The following is a 26,448-nucleotide window of genomic DNA, read 5'->3' on the forward strand; positions in this document are numbered from 1 at the left end:
AAGGAACAAAGAGCTCCGGGGTGGGGAGGGGGCAGAATTCCCTCACAGGAGACGTCTGTTGAATGATTCTGATTCGCCAGCATTTGAAATGCTCTCTCCTTTCCCAAGGACTGGGAGGCCTTTCTTCACGCCTCCAAGGTAAGGCAGCTGCACAAGCCACGCCCTGGCTGTGTCCCCACCCACGGGGCTGAGGCCACAACATGCTGGCACCCACGAGACCGCTGTTAACCCTGCTCCTCTTTCCCCAGATCACTGCCCTACCAGAGCTCGAAGGCTCAGTAGGGCTTGGGGCTCCATCCCGGCCGCCCTCTCCACCTTCCGGCAGATGTGACCACCAAGCAGCAGCACAAGGAGGCTGGCCCCTCCGGTGTCCACAGGAAGCGCTCTGAGCCCTGGCTCCCTGCCCACTTCCTGCCTCTGCTCCCGGCTCCCCCGGGCCAGGCACAGGCCTGGGAGAGAAGTGCACAGCTCCATCTGTCACACTCGAAGGGCCAGAGCCTCCCCCAGCTCATAACTTTCCTGCCCTGTCAGGCCTGATGTGAGTTACCCTTCCTTTGAGCCTTCGTCTTTTGTGAGTGGAGGGAAGAGGGGGCTGGAGTCTTTTTTTGAGAGACACAGAATATTCTGAGGAACCCAATAAAGTAAAAGGGAGGAAAGAGACACCAACACTCTACTCTCGTCTATTCAACTCCCACACAAGTGTTCTGGAATTTACCTTTACCCACATATGTCCAATGTCACAACGCCTGGCCTGGGACTCTCTCCAGCAGCGGAGCAGGTGCCCCTCAGGAGAAGACTTGTGACCTCTACCCAGGGCTTTTGGGAAGTGGCACAAACACATGCATTCGGTCTCAGTTCCCATCTCTGGCTCCTCGCCCCAGACACCCTGAGGTTTTCTCAGCCCAAAGCTTCCTTCACAGGAAGAGGTGTGGGGCGTCACAGCTATGTGCCCCCCAGGGTTTAGGCCCAACGCTGGGATGGTCTGGGCCCACGCTGCCAATGGCATCCCAGCAGCAGGAAGCCGTCCCAGCAGCTGAACAAAGTGTCTTTTATTTGTGACATACAAATACAACCAATGCAAAAAGAGATCACTTTTTCCCTTTGATTCCAGTGATAACAAGTTGCTAAAGGAAAAAAAAAAAAAAAATATATATATATATATATATATCTATCAAGAAGTTTATCTTGTTTCCTCTAAAAAAAAAAAAAAAAAAACACACACCAGGAAGGGTTAAAAAGAACCATACACATGTCATATACACATCTGACATCAATGAAAATAACCTGAAATAGGGTGGATACAACTAAAAAACAAATCTCAAAATTAATATTTTAACATGCCCCAAACAAACCAAAAAGCCTGGTACAAAAGGCCTGCTATGTTTCTTAAAACCAAGACCTTGGGGAAATGGAGAGACTGATGGTTGAGAACTGAATGGGCTCAACACCAACAGGGTGACCTGCGGGTCTCAGGCAGCGCCTCCCCACCCAGCCAGAGCCCCCAGCAGCCCTTGGGAAGTGGCACAGGCGGCTGGACAAGCAGGGCCCAACACCAAGTGCCCATCTACCAACGGGGCTCGGTGCCAGGTGTCCAATGAGGGGAGACACGCACACTTAACTCCCTTTATGTGGGATTTACACTGGGGTCCCTTTTGGTCCCCTTGGGTGGGAGGTATCAGAAATCCATGATCTAAGACAATAAATATTTATCATTCTCTGTCCTTTGACAGCAGGGATCAGAGGAAAAGCTCTTCCTAAATATGATTCTGTCATTCCATGATTCTTGGAAGGAGCCCTCCAATGCCCTTCCAGCAATGAAAACTCTCCCCCTTGGGTAAAATCTCCTGGGAGTCAGCAGGGTAAGGGCAAAGGTGGGCTTATTCCAGTGTAAAGCTGCAAGGCCCTCTCCAAGGGAGTGCCACGTCCACTGCTGGCAGGTCAAGACCAACACGGAGCACTCAGCGGAGAGGCTGTGCGCACGGGCCTGGCACAGGCAGGACCCTGGGGGAGAGGCGAGAACAGCTCCGGGGAGAGGAGATCGGGGAGATGGCCGGCACAGGCAGCCTGAGTCAGGGCAGAGGGTGGGGAGTGAGCAGACCGAGGTCGGAAGGACTGACAGACCTCCTCCGGAACAACCTCGCAAAGGCAGAGCCTTTGAGACGCTCCCTAAGGCAGAGTTCAAGGTTGTCCAAGGGGAGGCGGTAGGTGCTTCTTCCTGGATAAGGATTTGGTCATTTTCTTCCCTGGAAGGGTATACGGTCTGGGGATGAGGGCAAGTCTAAGCTCTGACCCTGTGCCCTCTCTATCCCAGGAGGGGAGAGGAAGCTTCTCCCGCCCCCGCCCGCCGCAGGTGACACCAGAGAGAAGAGCAGCGTCTGGCCAGGCTGGAGAGTGCAGGAAAGGGCTGCTGCTGGCTGGGGGCTCTCCAAAGGGGGGAGTGGCGGTGGGGGGTACCCACCTTCAGAGAGCTAACAGCACCAAGATGTGAGAGGAAACGGCACTAAATACGGCAGGAGCAAGGGGCCTTCTGGGGGAAGACAAGGGGCTCCCTGATGTTATTCCCCCTTGAGAGTAAGAACAGGGGTATCGAGTGGGGTGAGAGGAAGGGGAAGAAACAGTGGTGAGAGGCGACGGAGAAGAGCAGGCAGGGCTTCAGCTCTTTTCTGTGAATAAAAATCTTGAGTCACTGCCATGAGATCAAGAGGTTAAGCTCAGGGTGCAGCCAGGTCCCAAAGCCCGGAGAAGCCATAGTCCCCATGGCAGACCCCATTCACACCTGTTCCTGGTCCTCTCGGCCCCTCACTGACAGCAATGGGGAGAGGTGGGCAGCCTTTCTCCCAGAGTCGGCTGGTCCCCTGGGATGACTCCACTCTAAATGGATCCACGAAGGCACAGCCAGAAAGAGCTCCCTCGATTCCCTGTGTCGTGGCACAAAAGACCTTCCTGAGGTCTCCACTGGAGCGTCCCATCCATGAAACAGGAGTCTCTCTGAAGACTCTCTCTACGCCCACATCTTACACCGAGCCCATTCCTCTTTGGGAACCAGCCAGACCCTGACCCAGGGCTCCAGGACTTTCATGAAGGTGGGAATAAACACTCCATTTGGCCAGCAGCGTGTGTGGCGGGGAGGGGGGCTTGTCAGGAATCCAGCTGTAGGGAAGTCGGAGAACCCACGCTCAGGGCCAAGAGCCGAGTGAGAAGGCAGCCACCGTGAGAGGATACGCCTCGTGCCCCGGCCTCCACCGGCTCTTCCGGCAGCATCCTCTCCTCTCTGCTCCCTCCGGCACCCCGCTCTTCTAGGAGAGAGCAGGAGGGGCGGCGCGGACCACTCCTCCCCAGGGTTGGGGCTGAGGAGGCCACAGCTCTGAGGGCACCTGGCAAGCGGCTTGAAACCGGGGAGAGAACAGGCCTTGGAGAGAGCTTGGGAGCTCAGTGGCAGCAGCCACCACAGTGCCCGCCCGAATGGGAGTGCTGGCTGTCCCCAAACTTGGTCCTCCGGCTCAGGATCTCATAGGAGCAGTCCTCCCCGCAGCAACCGGACATGCTTGGGGAAGAGTCGTCGATTTCAAATCTGCAGGCAGGCAGGAGGAAAGGGTTGGCTATGGGCAGCTGACTGCCTTCCTCCCCAGGAGCCAGTGTTCAGGAGCAGGGCAGGGGACCAAGCCACAGGCGCTCCCACACCATCTCCCCAGTTGCCAACCCCAAGGACCTCAGAACCGAGAGCTCAATGTCAGGACGAATGGGGCCAGGATGGGGGAAAAGACACTGGGGCAGGCAGCTGCTACAACCCAGAGGGTCCCACACCGCGGCCCAGCTCCTTACTGCAGCGCTTCTCTGAAGAACTGGTAGGCACCATGATTGTGCTTAAATACCGTTAACATAACTTTCTTCATCTGTGTGCTGAGAAGGAAGCAGAGAGAACCTTCCAGAAAGAGAAACAGGTGCTAAATCCCGCTTGCTCTCTCGTGTCTCTGCCTGCTGTCTCCCGTCTGCTCCTAAGAAGTATTCCTGAGGCCTGACTCTAGCCTGTCTTGGGCACCCACAGCACTGGGTGCCGCCCTCTGTGACAGGGCTGATCAGGCCCCCACCTGACTGGCTTCCCCTCCAGGTCCTCTCTGCACCCCATTACTCAGGCGCGGAACAGGCACTCGGAGGTGCTTGCCTCCTTGAGCCCAGTGTACAAAATCTGGAGTCATGGCAGGGCAGAGAGAAGCTTACTGAGAGGGTTCTAGACACCTTTCTTCCAGAACAGTCCCGTGAGCCCTGTCCCCCACGGGGGAAGCCTCAGAGGCAGCTCCTTCCAACTGAGCGGTGCACGGACGGCCCTCACCTGTTGGCCATGAGCTGCAGGATCTGTATGAGGAACTTCCCCAGGCCTTTCCGCCGCACCTTGCTCTCCAGTTGCACTTCGTAGCTGGGGGAGGAAAGCAGAGTGAGCGTGGAGCGGCTGCGAGGCCTGCCACAGACCCAGATGGGCGTGCTGGATTTTGCCACTGGCTGGGGTGCCTCCTCCACCCGCGCCCACCCCCAGGCCAGGGCCCCTACCAGTACAGGACTTCATCCCCGCACTCCACGTCAAACCGGAAGTGAGAAAAGGCTACGGGAACCGAACTGTTTTCCCAAGCGATGAGGTACCAGGCTCGGTCATCCGTCATCTCCTCGCGTTTCTCTCTGTCCTTCCAGCCCCACTCGCTCTGCTCATACCTGGGAGACAGGGGTGGGGGGTGGGGGGCAGTCAGGACAGGGACTCTGGAGAGGAGGGCCAGGCTCCCTGCCCGAGAGGGCGTGCTTACATGGTCTGCATATTGGTCTTGGTCAGGTCGAAGGCCCAATCCACGGTGGCCGGCTCCAGGCCAGACACTCGCTTACATTCAATGGAGACATTTAACCTGAGAAGAGGAAAAGGAGGCCTCTGGAGGCGGCTACAGGCCGGGCACCACCCGCTGCCCTGACAGCCTGACAACGAGGCCTGCCTGGTCTCAGTTAATCTACAGAGAAAAGCCGAGCCCGGATGTGACTACAGAAGGTGCCTGTGAAGGAACTAGGCCGTTCAAGCCGAGATTAACAACTGTCATCACCAGCCCACCACCCTGACCACAAGCCCCATTTCCTGCCTTCCCTGCACAGCCCTTATCAGACTCAGCACTTTGTAAACTTTGGTCCCTCTCTGCCAGCTCTTTGCTCTCTCCACCCTCTCTTCTGTAGTTTGTTATAAACACCGGAGTCCTCTCTGTTCCCTCAATTCCTGCCCTTAGGTATCTTTCCTGTTGCTTTCATTTGGAATCAAGTCTTCACTGGGCTCCCAGGGGACCTCTTCCTTCTTATCTACCAATCTTGCCAGCAAAAGCAGCTGGATGACCTCAGGCCCTTCGAGAAGACTATGGCCCACATCCCCCTGAGGAGTCCTGCCCACTGCTTCCTCTGAGGACACAGTGGGTGCTCTCAGCTGATCCAACAGGGTAGATCGGGATTCACCCCGATGCTCTGTTTTCCTAAACTAATGAATGATGTAGGTGTTCAGGTATCGACCTATTTTTTTTTTTTTTTTGGCCACACTGCGTGGCTTGCGGGATCCTAGCTCCCTGACCAGGGACCGAACCTGGGCCGTGGCAGTGAAAGTGCCAAGTCTCAACCACTGGATCGCCAGGGAGCTCCCTTAATCTGCTATTTAGGTCTAAATGAAGTAAATAAATTACAGTTAAACTCCTTGGCCAAACTGTGAAATCATATTCTCCAGGTAGTGCCACATTCTGAAAGGACTGACTCGACTCCTCAGAAGACATCACCACTGGAATCCATGGTCACCTCTGCTGTCTGGTATGTCATATGAACTGCACATGTGTGTGGCCTTGTGAATTCAGAACTTCCTGGCTCTGAACAGCCTTCCTTTCTTTCCAAGTACTGACCATGTAGTGGTCAGAAATGCCCACACACAGCACTGCAACTGTCTTAGCTATAAATTTTCTCAAGGCTGGTTTGCAAGTATAAATTCTCCACTAATCTGAGTTCCTTAAGTACATGAAAGTAGGATCACAGCCACACAAATCACACACAATTCCAGGCACCAAATGAGCCCAGAGTCAGCTGACAATGCCTGCTTCAGAGCTGGTCCATATTTCTGGAAGTCAGTGGGAATGTGGGATAGGGAACACTGAGAGAGATCACAGTGAGGAATCTCTGAACTATGTCAAAGGACTTCCCAGAGGCTGAATGATGACAAAGCTTCTAGAGGAACCATAATGCATCTGATCACAGACAGAAAGAACTAATTAATATGATACTATGAAATTCAGACACAGCTATGAAAGGCAAATGTAGTATTACCTACTATAGTCCTTCCTTCATAATTCATGCATTTACATTTGTCTTATCGTGCTCACTAAAATACTCACACCAGTTGCAACTTACAGAGCTGGATATAGTTTCTTTCCTCCTTAAAACAACCTTGCAAGTTTGGCATCATCATTCCATTTAACAGATAAAAAATGAGGCTTGAAGAATATGTTGACTTAACCAAATACAGTTAATAAGAGGCACTGTTATGATTCAGACCCATAGCAATGACTCTGTAAAATCATAGCCCCTGTTTTTCCCTCAGCCAACAGCATCTCGGGTAAGACAGATAATGCTACCTATTTTACAAACCAAAGGAACAGAAAGTGGAAGGGGGCTTTAGTCTAGATTCTGCAGTGAACTGGATTAGTAAAAAGAACAGTAGTAATAACAACTAACACTGACCTAGCCTTTCATATGTTCCAGGCACTAACACTTTACATCTAATCCTCCTGACAACTCCATGAGGAAGGTACCCATTTCTGATTCGAAAACTGAGGCACAGAGAAGTTAAGTAATTTGTTCAGGGTCACAAAGCCAGTAAGTGGCTTTTAACAATTATACTATAGACCCAGGGAAAGAACGCTGGACTGGGAATTAAAAGCTCCCCGCCGCGGTCAGGGAGAAACTCCATGAGCTCAGACATCTCATTCAGCTTCTCGGAGCTTCGGTTTCCCTCTGCATAAAATGAGGGAGTCGGCCTAGATGATTTTTCAAGTTTGTTTCAGCTCTATGGTTCTTCGTCGGAGAGAATAACAAGTCCCACAGAGACATCAGTCTGAGATTAGGCAATCTTTGCTCATTTGCAGATTCCTTTGTCTCCCTAACTGGGGGATTTTATATCAACAGGGTACTAGCCATCTTTTCTGCTTTTTCATTAACCAAGAATGAAACAATTTGGGTCTGAGGAAGCCTACTCTGGAAAGGTGAATTCCTGAAGAGACTCAAGGAGACAAGTTAGGAATGCTGAACACTCACCCATTCCGATCATATTTCTTGAACACTGGGAAAGCCTCTAATGGGTCTCCAAGCTGTGGAGGGAAAGAAAAGAGGAGTAGCACAAACACTCGCCTAGCAGAGTCACAGGCTCCACCCTGAAGTACCACGCTGTGCGGACCCAAGTGGAGGCTCAGCTCCCAGGGCCAGGAGCCGCCCTTATATACGGACCCTCCACCTGCCTTAGCTCTGAAATCACACGTAGGAGGGAGACTCTGGGAAGAAGGCCCAACAGGGTTTTAGCTTCATTTGACGGGGTAAGAAGAGACTTTACTGCCTAATTCTAAGACTGGCCTCTGGGCATAAAACCTACTCAGCACCCACCTGACCCAAGAGAGAAGACAGGTCCCTTACTCCACTCACATAATTTTTTTTTTTTTAATGATATATTTTCTTCTGATTTTAGTTTTGGCTACATGCTATAAGCTTTTATTTATTTATTTATTTATTTATTTATTTATTTATTTATTTATGGCTGCATTGGGTCTTTGTTGCTGCACGCAGGCTTTCTCTAGCTGTGGCGAGCCGGGGCCACTCTTCAATGCGGTGTGCGGGCTTCTCATTGTGGTGGCTTCTCTTGTTGTGGAGCACAGGCTCTAGGGTGCACGGGCTTCAGTAGTTGCGGCTCGCGGGCTCTAGAGCGCAGGCTCAGTAGTTGTGGCGCACGGGCTTAGTTGCTCCGCGGCATGTGGGATCTTCCCGGACCAGGGCTCGAACCTGTGCCCCCTGCACTGGCAGACGGATTCTTAACCACTGTGCCACTAGGGAAACCCCACTCACATACTTTCGAGAGGCCCCCAACTAACCTCCCCTGGTCAAAACCCAAAATGAAAAATCATGTCCCTGCGCCACATCCTTGTAAGTGTGAATGTTTACTGAGTGGACTAAAAGAATAACAAAAACTGGGACATGAACCAGGGCAGGAAGGGTGACCAGAATCTCTCTGGTTCCACTGAAAAGCTGAGCCACTCCCAATCAGGCCCACCGGGTGCTCAGAATCTCAGCTACTCCTCCCCCGACTGTGGCCCCTGGAAACCAGGCTGCTGCATCCCTGGCACAACCTGTGGTACCTCATGGGCAGGCAATAAATGTTTGAAGGAAAGAATGAGAAAACTACACCACATTTTACCAGGGAGGTTTCCTCCCCAAAACGCAAAACCCTAGGAAAAATTTCTGCAGACCCTCTTCTAGTGTTAAGGAAGGAGACCCACAGAGAGAAGACGCCACTTCCACTTCAATCCACACTTCCCTGCACGCCTGGGCCAATCCGCTGGCCCTCCTCGCAGCTCTCTGCCAGCCAGGCTAGTTTTCCCCGGCAGCAAGGAGGCAGCAGAGGTATGGATGCGTAGTAACACAATTCTGCCACAGGGTGGCGCCAAAAGAAATCAAATTAAAAACCAAGTTGCAGTTCCAGGACGAAGGGACTAGGAAGGAGGGGAGAGTCACCCTGTTGGCGGCATCCACTTTGGCACAGACAGCATCCATGGCTGCTCGCTCCTCCAACCGCTTCTGTTTCTTCTCCTTTGCTTTGCTCGACTTCCTCTGCAACAGGGAAAAGCAAAGTTGGCTGGAAGGTTGTGACCAATCAAAGACCTGACTTTGACTTTCCCTTTGGAGACCCTAAGGGTCAGTCCCCAATCCACAGCAGAAACTCCGGATCCTGGCTGCCGGGTCCTGCCTGGCAGGGTAGGAAAGACCCAAGCGCGTCCCAGTCATGAGACCTTGGGAGCGTCACTAGACTTCTCAGCTTCCCTATCAGGAAGAGTACTGACCCTTGGGACCACCGGGTCACTGTGAGGACCCAGTGAGAGCACGTGACAACACCTGAAGCAGAGCCTGGCCCCCCAGCAGCTGCCTAATAAATATTCACTCATTCATTCCCTCCTAAGGTAGGAACAAGTAATTTTAGACACATTCAGGGCAGGTTTCAGGGAGGTGATGGCATCTGAGGTAGCGGCTGACAGCTGTTTCTAAGTATAAATTCATTCAGTAAGCCTTTTCAGTGTATTCTGGCTTCAGAAAACAAAGATCTGGTCTGGGGGCAGCCTCTTTGGGAGCTGAGTCTCCTTTCTAAGCTAGGGCTGGGCACTCTGGCTTAAGGCGGCGGAGCTGTTCCCAGAAACGGCTGCTCAGCCAAGGCCAGTGAGTGGCAGACACACCGAGCACCTAGTAGCGACAGGGCAGAGTGAAGGGCCCCAAGGGGTTCATCTGGGGACAGAGGCCATACTGACACGTGGTCAGCAAAGCCAAGTTGCAGGGCACATAGGCAACAGAGGAGGAGCAAAGGGAGGCTGTCCTTATACAGAGAAGCAAACTGCAAACTGCCCGTAACTCCAAATGGAGCAGATCCTGTTTGGAGGCTCACGTGAGGTTTTCTCAAATCTAAATGGACCCTCTTACCCTCTTGTAAAAACTGGTAGCACAGGGAAAAGAGCCCAAGCTCTGGGGTCCAACAGACCTTGTCCAAAGCCTCCTTCTGCCCTTCATTCCCTTCGGGTCTTAGGACAAGACACAACCATTCTTTGAGCCCCCTTCCCTCATCTGATGAGCAGGGCCCTTGATACCTCCTTTGAAGTATTAAGCCCATGAGGGTTCCTATGGCCTGTGCTCAGTAAATGACACTTTTCCTCCTCACTCCCAAGGAGGAGCAGAGCAGCCCAGGCATCCGGAGGTGCCTGCCCACCCAGCCCGAGTCCTGAAGGTACTCCAAAGGCACTGGGAAGATGGCTCTGCTTTTTACCAACCGCACTGCCTCTTCTGCCCCCACCCCTCCCTTCCCTGACCTCACCGGAGAGAGGTTTTGCCTCCTCCTATCCCACAGTAGCCCTGACACTGATTGGCCCAGGAAACGGTGAGCTGAATACCCAGCTGCTGGATAAATTCTACCCTCGGTTCCTCAAGGCATGACACTGCTTAACTCCTATTTCAAGCAACCAGAAGGCAAGCGCTCAGATACTAGGGACTCACAGGGATGGCCCTTCTAGGCACAGACTCACCCAGCACCAGCTGTTTACTATCTGCAGGCTGAGCACCGTGCAGAAAGCCGAGAGCTAGCGCCCATTTCTTACCTCCCTAGAGGAGCAAACAGAAGAGAATAGACTGTCTTCATAACACTGGGATCTCGGGACAGAACCAGCCCCTCTCTACCACAAAGAGGTTTTAGATCATCCACCTTTTTTCCTCTGGGAATCTGGGTTTCAAGACAACACTGAGAGATACACTCATCTTGCAAAACACTTTCACCAACATTATCTGGTTCAATTCTCAGGGCAGAAACCATCACCTCCCTTTACACAAGAAACTGAGGCTCAAAGGGCTGGAGCGACTTGTTCGAAGTTCCCCAGAGAGTAAGCGGCAGAGGGGAGACTCAACCCCAGGGCTGGGCCGCAGATTCAGTGTCTGTCCCACCAGCCACCCTGCCTCCCTCCGGGAGAGCCTACACCAGCGTCCAAGGCCTTTTCAGCTCCGCCAAGGTAAGGTCAAGACAAGACCTCAGGAGCCTCAAGGCAGCCACTTGGTGATTCACTTCTCATTACCCTTCTGGCTCGGTAACAGCTGGCGTGACATGCCCGCACAGCGCCACCCCAGACCCTACGTCCACACTGAGGTAGGGGTAAGGGACAGGGAAACTTGAGACGGAAGGTCGCCAGGGCTGTGCAATGGGGCAGAAAGAATATGAGCTCTGGCATCAAACAGGCCAGGCCACTGTTCCTCCTGCCACCCGCCGTGTGTGAAAGGAACTCCACCTCCAGGAAAATGGGAACACAACTGCTGGCCTCACAGAACAGCCAAGGACAGTCAGAAGCCAGCACACCATCCCAGTCGGTGCCAGCTGCCTGCCCCCACCCTGCACGTTAGCTCTACGGCACAGAGCTGAGGGATCAGAGGTGCTGGGAGGAAAGCGCGACTCCCAGCACCCAGACAGCACTGAAGTGTAGGTTCCCTCCAGAGCATCTCATTTCTAAGCACCAGAAGTAAGTAGTTCCTCAGCACAAGCAGCAGGAGGGCCAAGCCCGGGCCTCCAGGAGATTTATGGGCTCATTCATGCAGGGGAACAGGTGAGCCAGGCAACTCTCAGTGACGCTTGGGGCCGCCATGGCCAGAGACTGCGGATAATGAAAGAGCCCCTTAAGCGCTTGGCTGCCTGCACACAGGGTATGAGGCAGGCTGCGGCAGGCGGGGCCAGACAGGCAGGGGCCCTCCCTCAAACCCAGCACACGCTAGGAAAAGTAGTCTCCTACTGTTCCAATTAGCTTTGTCCTGCCTTGCAGAGGTAAGACTATCCTGCAGGGACACAGGAAAATTCTCCTAATTAAAATGGGAAATAAGCACAGTGAACAGTAAAGCTCATTGTGGTTAAGTGTCTTTCCCAAGGGAGCTTTATATAATAAAGAGTGTGGGATTTTGAGTCAAGAGACCCACATTTGATTCTCAGCTCTTCCACTTAATAGCTGTGTGACTTTGAGCAAGTTATTTACTCTCTCTGCAACAAGTTACTCAGTTTCTCTGAATCTCAATTTCCACATCCATAAAATGGGGCTAACAATGCCTATACCTCACAGGACTGTTGTAAGGACAAAATGATACAATGTACTAGATATAAAAATTCCTTACTGTAAGGACTTCTGTTTACAAGGACCTACTAACGACAAACACTCTGCTAGTGCTTTAATAAAGATGATTTATTTTAATCTTTGCAATAACTCAGCAAGGAATGCCTGCCTACTTCTTTGATGAGGAAACAGGCCCAGAGAGATTAGATAACTTTCAGGGTCACAGAGCCCGTGAACAGGATTCTCAAAGAGGTCTTCTGGCCACCCTCTCCCTCCACTCCCACCAGACTGTACACTCCATGAGGTAGAGGAGAGGTCACATCTGCTTTATTTGCCGATGTATACCCAGTGCTCAGCAAACAGCAGGTGTTCAGTTCATACCTGTTGAATGAATCCTCCAAGATTCAAATCCAGGTCTGAACCCCAAAGTCCATGCTCCTTCCACTACATCAGTTAAATGTGTATGACACTTGTTACCAAGTGTGATATAAATGTTGTTTTCACATGCAGCTGTCAAACTCCTCCCCTTGCTTTTCCTATCAAGGTAGTATCTCTCTATTTTTTTTTTTTGGCCGCACCTCAAGGCTTGTGGAATCTTAGTTCCCCGACCAGGGATTGAACCCGCACCATAGGCAGTGAGAGCGTGGAGTCCTAACCACTGGACCACCAGGGAATTCCCTCAAAGGAGTATCTCTTTGACTGCTAGTCATAAGAGTAGTTCCATGACTGCTAGGGGTCACACACAGAAATTAAAAAACAAAAAACGCCCAGATGGGGGCAGGAGGCACCTTTCAGAAAAAGGATTTGGCAACCCTTAGCTTTTCAGTATCAATGCCTCCATCCCACAAAGAATCCAGAATCCAGGGAAAAAAACCCTCAGTTTTTGGCAAAGGGAGACAGAGCTCTAAATTCTAATTCCTAAAACACGTGCGGCAGCAAGGGTGAAAGAACTCTGAACAGTGCTCCATCTGATGCCATTCTCTCAGCCTGTGGTCAGGCTGTCAAATGGAGCAGGGCCCTCTTCTGGAGGGTGACCATTAGGAACCATGACGCTCCTGACACTGAGGTGGGGAGTCCACAGCCTCCACCCATAAGGGATGAGTATGATGAGGGGGTTCCAGCTCTGCTTCAGGGAGGAAAATTCAATTTCTCTTTTGCAGAGACTAGGTAGGGGCTGTTCTGAGAAACACATCTGTGAAGTATGAGTAATAAGATCAATCAGGGCCCTTAAGGAAGCAGCAAGGATCACAGGATCTCTGAGGCCTGCTATTTCAACCCAACCAATGAGGAAGTGTTGAACGAGAATGGCATGTTATGCTTCTTGTTTTCTGCTCAGTCTGGAGTGGCTGATGCTGGGTAGACGTTTACCAAGTAATACCAGGGAATCAATATTTTATTTAGTTTCAACAAGACCTGGGGTCTGGGACCTTTCACTAAAATCTAGGTTAAATATGCCTAAGGTTTCCAGACTTGATTTTCTATACATGAAGTACACAGTCCAAAAGTCCTTGTTGAAACATGATGAATGTGTTTTGACATGGATTACATAAAGTGCTTTGACATGGATAAGACAACTATTTTTGTCTAACAAGTTGATTTATTCAGTCAATAACTATTTGAGTGGAGAGGAAAAAAATCTAGATTAATAATAGTAGGGACAAACCCAATGAGTTAAAAATAGCACAAATCTATTTTAGATGACTAAAGGCTGAGAATACAGGCAAAAATAACAGCCACTATTTCAGAGGCACCTATGTAGCTATTTACAGCCACTCTCTGATTTTATCCTCACATCTGTCCTAAAGGGGAGGTATCATCATTCTCATTACATCGATGAGGAAATTCAAATCCACAAAGGCCAGGTCACTGGCACAATATCATGCCGCTAGCCAGGGAAGGTGGGGCTGGAACTGAGGTCTCTCTGGCTCCAAAGTCAGGACTCCCTAAAGGTGGTGGAAATTTTATGTAAAAACTAAGATACATGGTACCAGGGAGGGCCAGTTACATTTTTAGGAGAGTGACTGGTGCTACTCTAATTGGGACTTAGGAAGGTGATCTCACAGAAACATGCGAATAACTTCTGCTCAACCCTCTAACAGCACATGCCAGGAAGGGCATAAAATGCACCTCCAGGCTGCCTTGTGCAGAACAGGTGGTCACTATCCATCCCCGGCTGGGGCCATCACCAGTACTCCTCCATCGTCCCCCTGCTCACCTTCTGCACAGCTTCCCCACCCCAAGCCACCTGAAGTAGGAAGACTACTAACAACCCAAGTAATAAGACCCACTTCGGCGCATCTGGGAGGCCTTGAAGGCAGGCCTCTGTCGAAAAGGAACAGAATGTTTTTGGAGCAGGAGGAACCTGGTGGAAACATTTCGAAAGAGACTGGGGAAACCAGCTTCGCTGAGAAGCCGAGTAGCGGGAGGCGGGCGGCCGGGGACTCGAGAGCCCTGAATCGGGGTTTGGCGCCCAGTCGCTGCCCGTGTGACCTTGGCTGGGTGCCTTCTTTTCTCTGGGCCTCGGTTCCCTCCAACCCAGTGTAGGCCTAGGATATGGGAAGCCGCGAAGCCGGTGACAGCGGGGTGATGGGTGACCCCTGGGGGCGGGGGGGATACCCAGGGACCGCGCGGGGGTAGAGGGGAAACCAAGAAGATAACACGTCCTAGAGGAAGGCAAGGGCGGGCACGACGCGAGAGGCGGGGGGCACCGGAGGGGGTGGGGCCCGGAGACGGGGCTCCCCAGGAGATTCCCGGGCTGGGCCGGGCATCGGGACACTTAGACTGGGGGAGTCGAGTCATGTGGGGGCTGGGGGTCACGTGAGGCCGGAGGGGTTCGGGGTCACGTGAGAGGGGGTTCAAGGAACAATGGGGGCGCAGGGGACCGGGTAAGCGGGGAGCCCTCCCGGCCCTCGCGTCTCCTCTCCCTCCCTCACTCACCCCCATGGCGGCAACGGCGGCGGTGGCCCTCAGCTCCTCCTTCCCACACTTGCCAGCAGGGAGGCGGTAACGGCTGCAACGGCGGCGGCAGCGACACCAGAGCAGCGGCGGTCCCCGCACGGCGCATGCGCCTCGCGGGCTCCCCCTCGAGCCCCGGCGGGCACCGCGCCGGCGCAGAGCCCGTGGAGGGGACGGGGCGGGGAGGGAAGGCGCGCAGGTGGAGAGCTGGGGAGGCGGGCGGAGGGTCTCGCACCCGAAAGAGGCGGGAGGCGAGGAGCAGCGTCGCTCTGGGAATGACGTAGCCCGGACCCGCCCCCTCCTCGGTTGGCTGTGTCTGTAGCTATGGCAACGGCCGCGCCGCCCCGAGAGAAGCGCGCCGTTGGGCAGCTGGGTGGGTGGCAGCGCCGCCTCTGCGCTCTGTTCCGCTTCTCCCCCGCCCGCCGGGGTCAGCCTGCGCAGCAGCCACCTTCCCAGACAACCAAACGCGTCACGACCTCTGAAATACCAGTCCCTCCTACAACCCTCTGGCACAGGGGAAGTCTTTGGAAAATTCCCACCTTCTAGATCATGAACTCTTGAAATTCCTTTTCTAACCAGAGTCATTCATCCTTCTTCTAACCATTCATTCACCCTCCATTCATTCGCTCTCTCAAACACTGACTAGCACTTACACCTACGCTGTGCAGAGCCCAGGGGGCACAGAAAGGAGCAACATGCCATCCCAGTCCAAAACTTACTGTTTAGAGGTGAGACAGGCATGTAACAACTGTATACTGGAGAGTGAAAGGTGCTGTGAAAATGAGACATTAGGCGTCCTGAACAATATTAACTTCAGTCTATCCCAGCAGACCAGTGTGACCTCCACTTGACCCGCATCAGAATCACCTGGGGAGCCTGTGCACTGCGCACACCCGGGACCTATCCTAGAATCTCCAGGGGTGGAGCCAGAGTCTTCTCTTCTAGGACTTCCCAGATAGGGTCGTACTCATGAAACTCAGAAAAACGCTGCCCAAGACAAACTTCACAGGCTTTGTCAGGTTTTATTCATTATCCCATCATCAGTGCTCAGCACAGGGGTGGCCCCCAAACAGCCACTCAAGCAACACTGGCACTAACCATATGCTAGGCGCTGTTGCAGGCAGCAAAGAAAATACCAAACAGAACAGGCACCGCCGTCATAGAACTTGTATTCTAGAAGGAAGAGGCAGATAATAAACTAAATGAATGAACCGGTAAAATACGTAACACGTTAGATGATATAGGTTCTATGGAGAAAATAAAGCAGGGGAGACAGATGGGGAAAGTCAGGTTTATAGTTTTAAACTAAGATGTTCAGGGAAGGCAAACAAAAGGTGACATTTGAGTCAAGATCTGAAGGAGGTGAGGCTATCTGGGGGAAGGGCATTGCAGGCTGGGGGTACAGCTAGTGCAATACTCCCCAGCAGGTGCATGATTGGAATGTTTGAAGAACTACACGTAGCACAATGTGGCTGGAGCAGAGTGGGCCGGTGGGAGAAGAGTGGGTGGTGAAATCAGACAGGCAAGGAGAGAATCATTTAGGGCTTGTATGTTTTAAAAGACTTTGGCCAGGGCACTTCCCTGGTGACGCAGTGGTTAAGAATCCGCCTGCCAATGCAGGGGACACGGGTTCAAGCCCTGGTCGGGGAAGATCCCACATGCCGCAGAGCAACTAAGCCCGCGTGCCACAAATACTGAAGCCCACACGCCACAACTACTGAAGCCTGCATGCCTAGAGCCCGTGCTCTGCAACAAGAGAAGCCACCACAATGAGAAGCCTGCGCACTGCAATGAAGACCCAACACAGCCTAAATAAATAAATAAATTTATTAAAAAAAAATAAAGACCTTGGCCAGGACTCGAGCAAGCTGGGATGCCATTAGAGAGTTTGGAAGGAGTATTAGGACTGGCTTCTGTGCTCATAGGACTCCCTGGCTGCTGGGTTGAGAAAAGAGTGTAGGGGCAAGGTCAAAGGAGAGGCAGTGCAGAGGCCACGGCTATAACCCAGGCGAGAGTGATGGTGCTTGCACCAGCTGGATGGCAGCGGAGATGGGAGAAAGGTTCAGGATGTGGATGCGTGTTGAAGGGAGAGCCAACAGGACGTCCCTATGGACTGGATGTGGGGTGTGAGGGAAAGAGAAGAGTCAAGATAACTTCAAGGTATCTTGTGCTACTGGAAAAATGGAGTGACTTCAACTGAGATGTGAACAACTTTGGAAGGAGCAAGGTGGGTGGAGGAGGGGAAGATCAGGACTTCAGTGTTGGCCATGTCAGGTATGAGACTTTTTTTTTTTTTTTGGCCACACCGCGCAGCATGAGGGACCTCAGTTCCCTGACCAGGGATCAAACCCATGCCCCCTGCAGTGGAAGTGCAAAGTCTTAACCCCTGGACCACCAGGCAAGTCCCTTGAGATGTCTCTTTAGATATTCACATGGAGATGTGGAGTAATCAGAGTCTGGAACTCAGTCGAGAGGTTCAGGCTGGAGTTACAAATTTCAGCGCAATCAGGTCTGGATGGTATTTAAAGCTGGATGAGACTGGGTGAGACCGTGGAGGGAATGTAGGTAGACTAGAATGAATGACTCTTTGGCCTACATCCCATTCCTGGGTCAGAAAATCTGGTTGCTAGCACGCCCGGGGCCAGAAGAGGGAGCTAAGGGTGAGAGGAGGGTGGCCAAGGTAGAAAGAGGGGGCTTCTGAGCTTGCCCTTGAAGGAGGAGGAGGAGGAGGAGGAGGAGGAGGAGGAGGAGGCAAGGAGATCCCAGGGGAGGAAACGGTATTTGCCAGCCAAGGAAGCATGAAGGGGTGGGGCAAGGGGATTCACAGAGGGAGGAGGGGCAAAGTGCAATTCCCCACCCTATTTTGGCTTCTCTTGTCTCCTCACCCACATTGAACTTCACGGTCAGCTGTTTCAGGGAACAGATGCCCGCCACTGTGATGCCCTGTGCCCTGTCTCTTCTGCCACTCCTCACTCTTGGGTCCATCCTCCCCAGGCTGCAGGAATTTGCTGGACACCAGACAAGGCCCGGGAGGTGAGCCCAGTAGTCCCTTGGGGAGGTGACATCACCTAGGCCCCCGAGAGGCCTGAGATGGCCCAATGCCCTATTCCTGCCCCACAGCAGTGTCCTTCTCCCTGGGGGCTGCCCCCAATTCTGGGCTCTCTCCTGCTCAGGGCTTCCTTGGTCTCATGGGGTGGAGGACAGAGCCTGCTTTGGAGTCAGACCGGCCTGGGTTTAAACATCCTTTGTGCTACTTCCGTCCTTTGTGACTTTAGTCAAGGTGCCTCAAGTTTCCTTATTTATAAAGTGAGACCACCAATAGCAGTCATCTTCATCATCGGCATCATCTTCCAGGCGAGGTGGTGAGAATTCACGAGATTAAGTGAGATGAGGGAATTCCCTGGTGGTCCAGTGGTTAAGACTCCGTGCTCCCAATGCAGGGAGCCCAGGTTCGATTCCTGGTCAGGAAACTAGATCCCACATGCATGCCGCAGCTAAGAGCCTGCATGCTGCAACTAAAGATTCCACATGCTGCAACAAAGATCCCACGTGCCGCAACTAAGACCCGGCACAGCCAAATAAATAAATATTTAAAAATAAATAAATAAATGAGATTATGTTGTAAGGCACCTGGCATGGCCTGGGGCAGGAAAGGAACCCCCTCCCTGGGACAAAAGTACATCTCCCCACCCCTACACACACCCCACCCCACCCCCTTCACCACCCTCCCTCCCTTCTCTGCCAAGCCTCTGCCCCTAGTGACCAGGCTGTTGTCTAGGCCTGACTCATTAGCCACGCCCTCCAGCTCTTGTGCATGCAGGGAACCCAGGCGACCTTCTCCACCCTCCTCTGACCTCTCAGGATGGGGACACTGTCTCCCCTCTCTCCCAGGCCCTGCACCCCTCCCACCTCCTTCCTGGACTCCCCTTCCTTCCAAGTCGGCCGCTCCCCCAAACACCGTGCTTTGCCTTCCTCACTCCACAGCTCTTAACTGCTCCCGACTATCTATTCACTCACATGCTCAGCGGAGGCCTGGGGGCTGCCTTACACTGTAGTCTTCCGTGCAGGGGAACAGCCTTGGGAGGTAGCCCTGCCCCGCAGGCGGCCTGTCACGGCACTCACAGCACAGTGGGGGGTGGATGGGCAGACTTTGCACCCTGTGATCAGCTGGCCAAGGAGAGTCCTTCCATTTCCCAAAAAGAAGAAAAGACAAAAAGACCAGAAAAGAATCTGAATGCACTCCACCCTCCCCTCCCTGCCACCTGCAGAGCTGCTGAGCCTCCTCCCCTCAGGGTCCTTCCCTTCAGTCACCCCGCCCTCCCCCAGCCTTCCTCAACCCTGCTCTCCTGCTCTCCACCTCGCTCCACCCAAAAACCTTTGGAGAAAGCGGCCTTCCCTGTCTCTACCTCCTCCTCGCTTCTTACGCTGCCCGCTCTCAGGCCGCTGCAGCCTCGCTTCTGTTCCCACCGCCCCACGGAAGCCTCTCCCGAGGCCTCCAGCAGCCTTGCTACCTGCAAGGGACACGTCTCAGTCCAGATCCTTCTGGGCCTCCCTGACACACCTGGCCTGTTCTCTCCCCCTTCCTTGAAACACTTTTTTTCTTTGGCATTTGTGACCCCATACTTTGCCCTTTTTCTAAAATGCACATCTGGTGGGCCAGTTAAAGCCCTCGGAGGCTGCAGGCTCTGTTCAGGGTTAGGGACTGCATGTTTGGTGTTGCCCGCTTGGCAAGGGCCCCATCTCCCCACCTTTGGAAACTCTTTTTCCTCCTCACCCCTGGGGTCCGAGCTTAGATGTAAGAAGCCTCCTCTCACTCCCCTCACTCCTGCTGGCCCGGGCGCACTCCCTGGGTCTCCTGATGCCTTGTTCTCCCCCTGTTGCACCCTGCCATCTCCCCCACAAGACTGTAGGCTTCCTTCAGTTGAAGGCTGTGCTTCTCTCCCCCGCTGCTGTTAGCGTTGCTAGATACAATACACAATACAGGGTTGGGGGGGGGCAAACTGGAACTCACTCTGCATCTGAAATTCAGATTTCACTGGGTGTTCGTGTTTTTGTGTGCTAAATCTGGCAACCTGAACTTCTGAACTCCCGGGACCCAGCTCAGTGCCTGATATAGAGCAGGTGGTCAGGAAATGTTCATTGAAGGAATAACGGTGCAGTGGTGTTACCAGGCACCCGTGCTGTGGGGCACAAAGGAGAGGTAGCAGGCTCCCTAGAGGAGGTGACACCTGAGCCAAAGCAGATGGAGATACTAGGTCGTGGCATCAACCAGCCCCTCCATGGGGATGTCTCCTGTAGCGGGTTGAATAGTGTCCCCGAGTCCAACCCCTGGTACCTGTGAATGTGACCTTATTTGGAAATAGGATCTTTTCAGATGTAATTAAGTTAAGGATCTCAGGATGAAATCATCCTGGATTCAGGGTTGGCTTCTAAATCCAAGGACCAGCGTTCTTATAACAGAAAACAGAGGAAGATTTGAGACACACATCCAGGGGGTAGATGGCCATATGAAGACAGAAGCACAGATTGGAGGGAAGGAGCTGCAAGCCAAGGAATGCCAAGGGTTTCTGGGAGTCATCAGAAGCTAGAAGAGAGGCACGGAATGGAAGCTGTCTCAGAGCCTCTAAAAGGAACCAACCCAGCCAATACCTTGATTTGGACATTTTGGCCAAAATTAATTGCTGTTGTTTTAAGCCAGTCAGTTTGTGGTAATTTGTTATGGCAGCCCTGGGACACTAATTCACTCCCAAGGTTCCATCTTTCCCAAGTTCAATGCGTAAGACTCTTCCTTCATGACCCTTTGCCCCCATAATCCCTTCTGGTGCCAGATCTCTTATCCGGCCTGCTGTAGCCAGCTACCCAAATGGCCCCAGTGACTTTCTGGTATCCATGCCCTTACATAGTCCCCTCCAACAATGAGTAGGGCTGACGTATGTGACAATAAAATACTTCTGAAGTGACAGGGTGTGATTCCCAAGGTCAGGTTATCAAAACTTAAGACCAAGCTTCTGCCTTGGTCTCTTGCATTGCTCCCTCTGGGGAAAGCTGGCCGCTGTGCTGTCAGGATGCACAAGCAGCACCATGGAGGTGAGGAACTGAGGCTTCTCACCAACAGCCAGATGCCACTTGCTGGCCAAGTGAGTGAGCCACCTTAGAAGATGATTGTCCCACACTAGTCAAACCTTCAGAGGACTGAAGCCCAGCCAACATCTTGGGAGCAACCCCACGGGAGACCCTGAGTCACAACCACCCAGTGAAGTCACTCCTGAGATTCTGACTCCCAGAAGCTTTGGGTCCTTTGTTACATAGCACTACTCTGGCATAACTAATACAAGACAGTTAAACGTCATACTTGTTACTCTCAACTTCAAGGTCCACAGGCCCCACCCTTGGCATTAGAAGTCAACAGAAGGCAACAACTGGTGGCTGGATTTAACAGTGACAGCTGGCCTCATCAGCCTCAGGGCTGGTTAGGAAGCCAGGTAGTCATCTAGTCTATCCCTCCTTGACAGCCAAGGACACCAAGGCCAGAGAGGGGCCCAAAGATGGGAAGCGGGTGAGATGTCCTGACTTGGAGGCCCACGGCCTCTTCAGGTCTTGGTCCAGGTAAGTCGTGCCCAATCTGAACACACACACCCCTGAGCCCAGAGGCTGTTGCCCCATGTAGTAGTTTTGCAGGGCTGCTGTAACAAGGCACCCCAGGCTGGGTGGCTTAAACAACCGAAGTTTATTGTCTTACAGTTCTGGAAGCCAGAAGTCCAAAATCAAGGTGTTGGCAAGGTTGGTTCCTTCTGAGGGCTGTGTGAGAAGGAGCTGTCCCAGGCCTCTCTCCCTGGCTTGTAAGTGGCCGTCCTCATGATCACATGCTGTTCCCCATTTATGGCTACCTGTTCCAAATTTCCCATCGTTATAAGGCCACCAGTCGTACTGGACGAGGGTCCACCTATTGACCTCACTTTGATCATCTCTGTAAAGATCCTATCTCCAAATAAAGTCGCATTCCGAGGTACTGGGGGTTGGGCCTTCAACATATGAATTTGGGGGAGGACACAGCTTAACATAACACTCTGGAGTCCCCTCTTTAGGGTCACAGTCTTTCCATAATTTGTTGTTTCCTGGACTCTCTTCTTCTCTCTGCCTCTTTGCCACTCATTCTGTGCCCATGACAGACATTACTAATCCCTCCTGGCATCCTTTCTGCTGAAGCAAGGTGCAGACTCAGAGTCCTCATCAGCAGTCTCCAGGCAACCTGTCCACCAATATCAGCTGGTTAAGACTTTGTGGAGGAGAGGGAGGAGTCAGAGGAGATGATGGACAATAAACATTTGTTGAATGAATGATTGCATACATCTAACCCGCAAAATCCATCAACTTGTCTGTCTGTTCCAGGTTATCTGTCTCTGCACTGGACCACTGGGTCCAGTGAGCCTGTTTTCCACCAGGAACTGCAGCCCTCTTTGCTGGTTTTCATCCTCAGAAATGTGGGCACCTGGAGGCCGTGACTTCAGGGCCATAACCCAAGTCTGCCAGGGAAGAGAACCCCCCTACCTGCTTCTTCTCTTTGTAGTTCAGCCATCAAATATCTCTGAATACTCTAGTGCACAGAGGGTGCCGGGGGGTGGGGAGGGCAGCAGAGGGCAGGGTTGCCTGTCTACCCAACAGCCATGTTTCCTTCTTCCTTGCTAACAGAGCCCCAACTGCTCAGGTGATGGGTGGAGATCCCTGGATGTCATGGCAGGGGATTGGTTTAAGGGGCACAGGCCTGCTCAGGAATTCCTGAAAAAGGTTTTTCTCTTTGATAAAAGAGACATGCCAAGGAGAAAGCCCCTGCTCTATGTCCCTTCCCTCACACTCTGGAAATTGTCCTCCGAGGGTGGGATGCTCGGAGCAGCTGCAGCCATCTGGGGACCATGAGGGGAAATCTTCTGATGCATGGAAGAAGCAGAGCTGAGAGGTGAGAAGCACCTGAGGCCTTGGTGACCACTGAGCACTGTCAGTGGTGACACTGACCTCCACACTTCTTAGGAGAAACAATAAAATGTCCACTTTGCTCAAAGCACCATCAAATGATGGTGCCTCTTGGAACAGCCAAATGCATCTTAACTGGAAGGATATGGACACAGGAATATAAAAAACAGGACTCTGGCATCAGCTGGCTTGAAACCAGTCCCAGTTCTGCCACTTTCAAGCTTTATGATCTTAGGCAGATCATCTTCTGAAGCCTCAGCTCCTCATCTGTAAAATGGAGATAATTAGAATACCTACCTCACAGGGCTACTGTGGAGGAAAATGAGGTAATTTAGGCAAGCATTTTGCACACTGTGGTTGGTACCTATGAGCATTCAATTTGTTTGTTACTCATCCATTAATTTATTCAACAATAGTTATTGAGCATTTACTATGTACTTGTGCTAATCTAGGGTCTGGGGAATATAGCTGTGAAAAAAGAAATAATAGGTACTCACAGAAGTTGGCATTTTCTATCATTATTATAAGTCTTTGCCTACAAGGAGATCCTAATACGTTGGTAAAATCAGGGGAGATTCGGCAGAAGTGATTTCCTGGGACCTGGCAGTGTAGGTACCTGTGGAGTGAGAGGGGCTGGGGGTGCACGGGTGAGTAAGACAGATACCCTGCCCTCTCAGGACTCACAGCCTCAAGGAGGAGACAGACAGGTAAACAGGTATGTGGTTACATTAGAGTGTGATCCGTGCTGAGATGGGGAGGAGCAGATGTCCTAGACAGGGTGAAACTGAGTTTCATTTTGTGAGGCAAATGAGAATTAGTCAACAAGGAAAGGCATCCCAGGTATCAGGTATCGCATCTACAGACTCCAAGCGAACTGCAGGTTGTTGGGCGTGGCTAAAGCGTAACTTCAAGTGGGGTAATGTTGAGAGATGTCTTATTTCAGAGGCTCTGGTTGCAAGTGACAGAAAACTGAAATCAACCAGGCTCCAACAATCAAAGGAAGGTACTGGCGCACGTGACTAAAAAGTTCAGAGGTTCAGTGGCTTCAGGTAAAGTTGATGTCATTGGGAAGCCAGTTTTTTTCCCATCTCTTTGTGGTGCCCTCCAGGCTCAGCTTCCTGGCCTTCATCCCATATTTGTAACATGCTGATTGGGCCGGCTTAGGTCTCTAGTCCGCTTCTGAACCAATCATGATCTCCAGGGCCTTGGGAAAGGCTGACATTGGGGTGGGATCAACTCCACAGCACCACTTGGATCCCCGAAGGAGAAAGGCAAAGGGGGACGGGATATCAGGAGGCCAGATTCTGAAGGAGATTATCAAAGGATAATGAAAAGCAGCGGATTGACTTGATTAGATTGGATGTGAGAAAGATTGCCCTGGCTGCTGAATAAAGAATAGATTAGAGGGCACCAAGAGAGGAGGCAGGGAGGCCTGCTGGGAGGCAGTTTCATTCATGGGGTGAGAGGGAGTGGCCATGGGGGAAGAGGCTGACGCAAATTGGAGGCTGTTGGACTCGGAAGTGAAGCAGAAGGACGAGTCCAGGGCATTTCCTAAGTTTCTGTACTTTGTCGGGGACTGGTGGGAAGAGGTGGGCAGGCAGAGCCAACGGGTAGTCAAGAGGCGGAGATCCATTTCGGACAGGCCGAGCTTACGGTGTCTGAGAGAAAACTGAGCAGATGTCCAGAAGGCAGTTGGTTGGGTATGGGGGTCCAGAGCCAGGGGCAGGGGTCGGGGCTGGAGATGGAGGTTGCAGTGTCCACAGCCCGGGGAGTTAAGGATGTAGCCTGGGACCGAAGGATCTACAGCAAGGGTTTGGAGGCAGAGAGGATGGACGCCAGCTGGGAGCTCATGTCCAGGAAGAGGGGTAGCCCTCTCTGTCTGTCCTGCCCAGAGGTGGATTGAGTCCAGGCCCGTCAAAAGTCCTTTGGGTTTAGAGATGACAGCCACTAGTGACCTTGGCAAGAGCAGTCTCCGTGGAGTGGCAGAGGGTGACACAACACTGCAGTGGGTTGCAGAGTGAGTGGGAGGTGAGGACAAGGATGAAGGAGTGTGAACAACTCTTTTAAGAAGCCCAGCTTTATTTTAAAATTTTTTTTTTTGGCTGCACTGTGCGGCTTGAAGGATCTTAGCTCCCCGACCAGGGATTGAACCCAGACCCCCTGAAGTGGAAGCCCAGAGTCCTAACCACTGGACCACCAGGGAATTCCCTAAGAAGCTCAGCTTTAAAAAAAAAAAAAAAAAAAAAAAGAGAGAGAGAGAGAGAGAAAAGGTAGCACTAGCTTTCAGTAGCTGTAGCTGAAAGGAGTAGCTAAAGGTGAAACTTGGGATGGAGGAAGGGGTGCGTGTGTGTGTGTGTGTGTGTGTATGTGTGTGTGTGTTGGTGTACATGCGGGATGGGAGTGTCTTGGGATGGAGGGCCTTAGGCAGGTTGACATGCCGAAGGGGAGAGAATAATGAGGGAGGAGAGGTAAATGAGGACCAAACGTGTGTGTGTGTGTGTGTGTGTGTGTGTGTGTCGCTGAGAGATGCGGAGCCTGGGAGGGAGGTTGGCCTTGAAGGGGGAAGGTACACCTACAACTGGAGGTGAGAGGGAAGGAGTGAATCTCTGGGTGCAGGGGCAGGCCTTAGAGGGGGTTCCTCCCAGAGGCCTCTATTCTCTCTGGAAGCAGAAGGCAAGGTCATGGGCTAAGAGCCATGCAGCAGATGGGGTGGAGGAGGAGGAGCATGAGGGGGGCAGGTTGGGGGAAGCAGGAAGGGTGATTGTAGCCAAGCCGGGAACCCTGGATGTGCCCTGTCGCAGCAGAGCTGGCCAGCAGAAGCCAGCAGTCCCAAGGGACTGGCCAGGTGTGGGGCATGCAAATAAGTGGGCCAGGCCAGGGTTTGCAGGGTGGATGGGGTATTCTGGGGCACCAGGTAGGGCTCAGCAAGTAGTGAGCAGACCTGTTCAGCTGGATCAGATACAGGCTAGAAAGGCCTTGAGTACTGGGCTGGGAGAGGAGAAGCTCCAACTTTGCCTGGAAGGCAATAGTGAACCATGAAAGGTTATTGAGCAGGAGTGAGACCTGATCAAAGCAGTGTTTGAGAATCTGTATCCAGCTATGTTTGTGTGATGGATTGGCGAGATCAGACCGAAGGCAGGAACCTGAAGCGGTAGACAAGTCAGAGGGAGGTTGTCAAGTGTCAAATGTCTCAGAGGAAGAGCTTTTAGCTCCAGAGGCCAGAACCAGGAGCTGCAGGTGGCAATGGCCTTCAGCTGGTCCACAGAGCATGGGCAGCCTCACAGAGAAGTGAAGGGTGGTTTTCTAGCCCAGCTAGGGGTGTTCAGGAGGGGACCCCTGCTTCAAAAGGAAACCAGCATTGATGGAGACTCCAATTACATTCCATCTGAGATGATGTTGGATCCTCCCAACAATCAGATGAGGTCAGCGTTATTGCTCCCTTTGAGAGATGGAGGGACTAAGCCTCGGAGAGGCCAAGTAACTCACCTCAGGCCACACAGCAAGCAAGAAGCAGAGCCAGGACTCACTCCAGGGCTGAGCTCCTTGGCCTGCAGTGCTCCTGCACTTTCCCTGCGGTTCCCCTCTCCTCTGCCATTTCTCTAGGGGTTTCCGCTCCACCCGACTTTGTTCTGGGAGGTTCTGG

At 52.4% G+C, this 26,448-nt stretch overlaps 1 protein-coding gene across 1 annotated transcript; it reads right to left on the reverse strand.

Moving 5' to 3' along the window:
- Nucleotides 1-1,227: 1,227 nt before the first annotated feature.
- Nucleotides 1,228-15,082, reverse strand: NAA40 (N-alpha-acetyltransferase 40, NatD catalytic subunit). The gene is made up of 8 exons (XM_057553784.1): nucleotides 14,820-15,082; nucleotides 8,776-8,871; nucleotides 7,312-7,364; nucleotides 4,794-4,889; nucleotides 4,546-4,704; nucleotides 4,331-4,414; nucleotides 3,823-3,900; nucleotides 1,228-3,571 (listed from the first exon to the last, which is right to left on the reverse strand). The coding sequence occupies exons 1-8, from the start codon at nucleotides 14,823-14,825 to the stop codon at nucleotides 3,430-3,432; spliced, it is 714 nt and encodes a 237-aa protein (XP_057409767.1). The 5' UTR covers nucleotides 14,826-15,082; the 3' UTR covers nucleotides 1,228-3,429.
- Between the last annotated feature and the right edge of the window lie 11,366 nt (nucleotides 15,083-26,448).

This window comes from Balaenoptera acutorostrata, chromosome 9 (genome assembly GCF_949987535.1).
Source record: "Balaenoptera acutorostrata chromosome 9, mBalAcu1.1, whole genome shotgun sequence".
NCBI lineage: Eukaryota > Metazoa > Chordata > Mammalia > Artiodactyla > Balaenopteridae > Balaenoptera > Balaenoptera acutorostrata.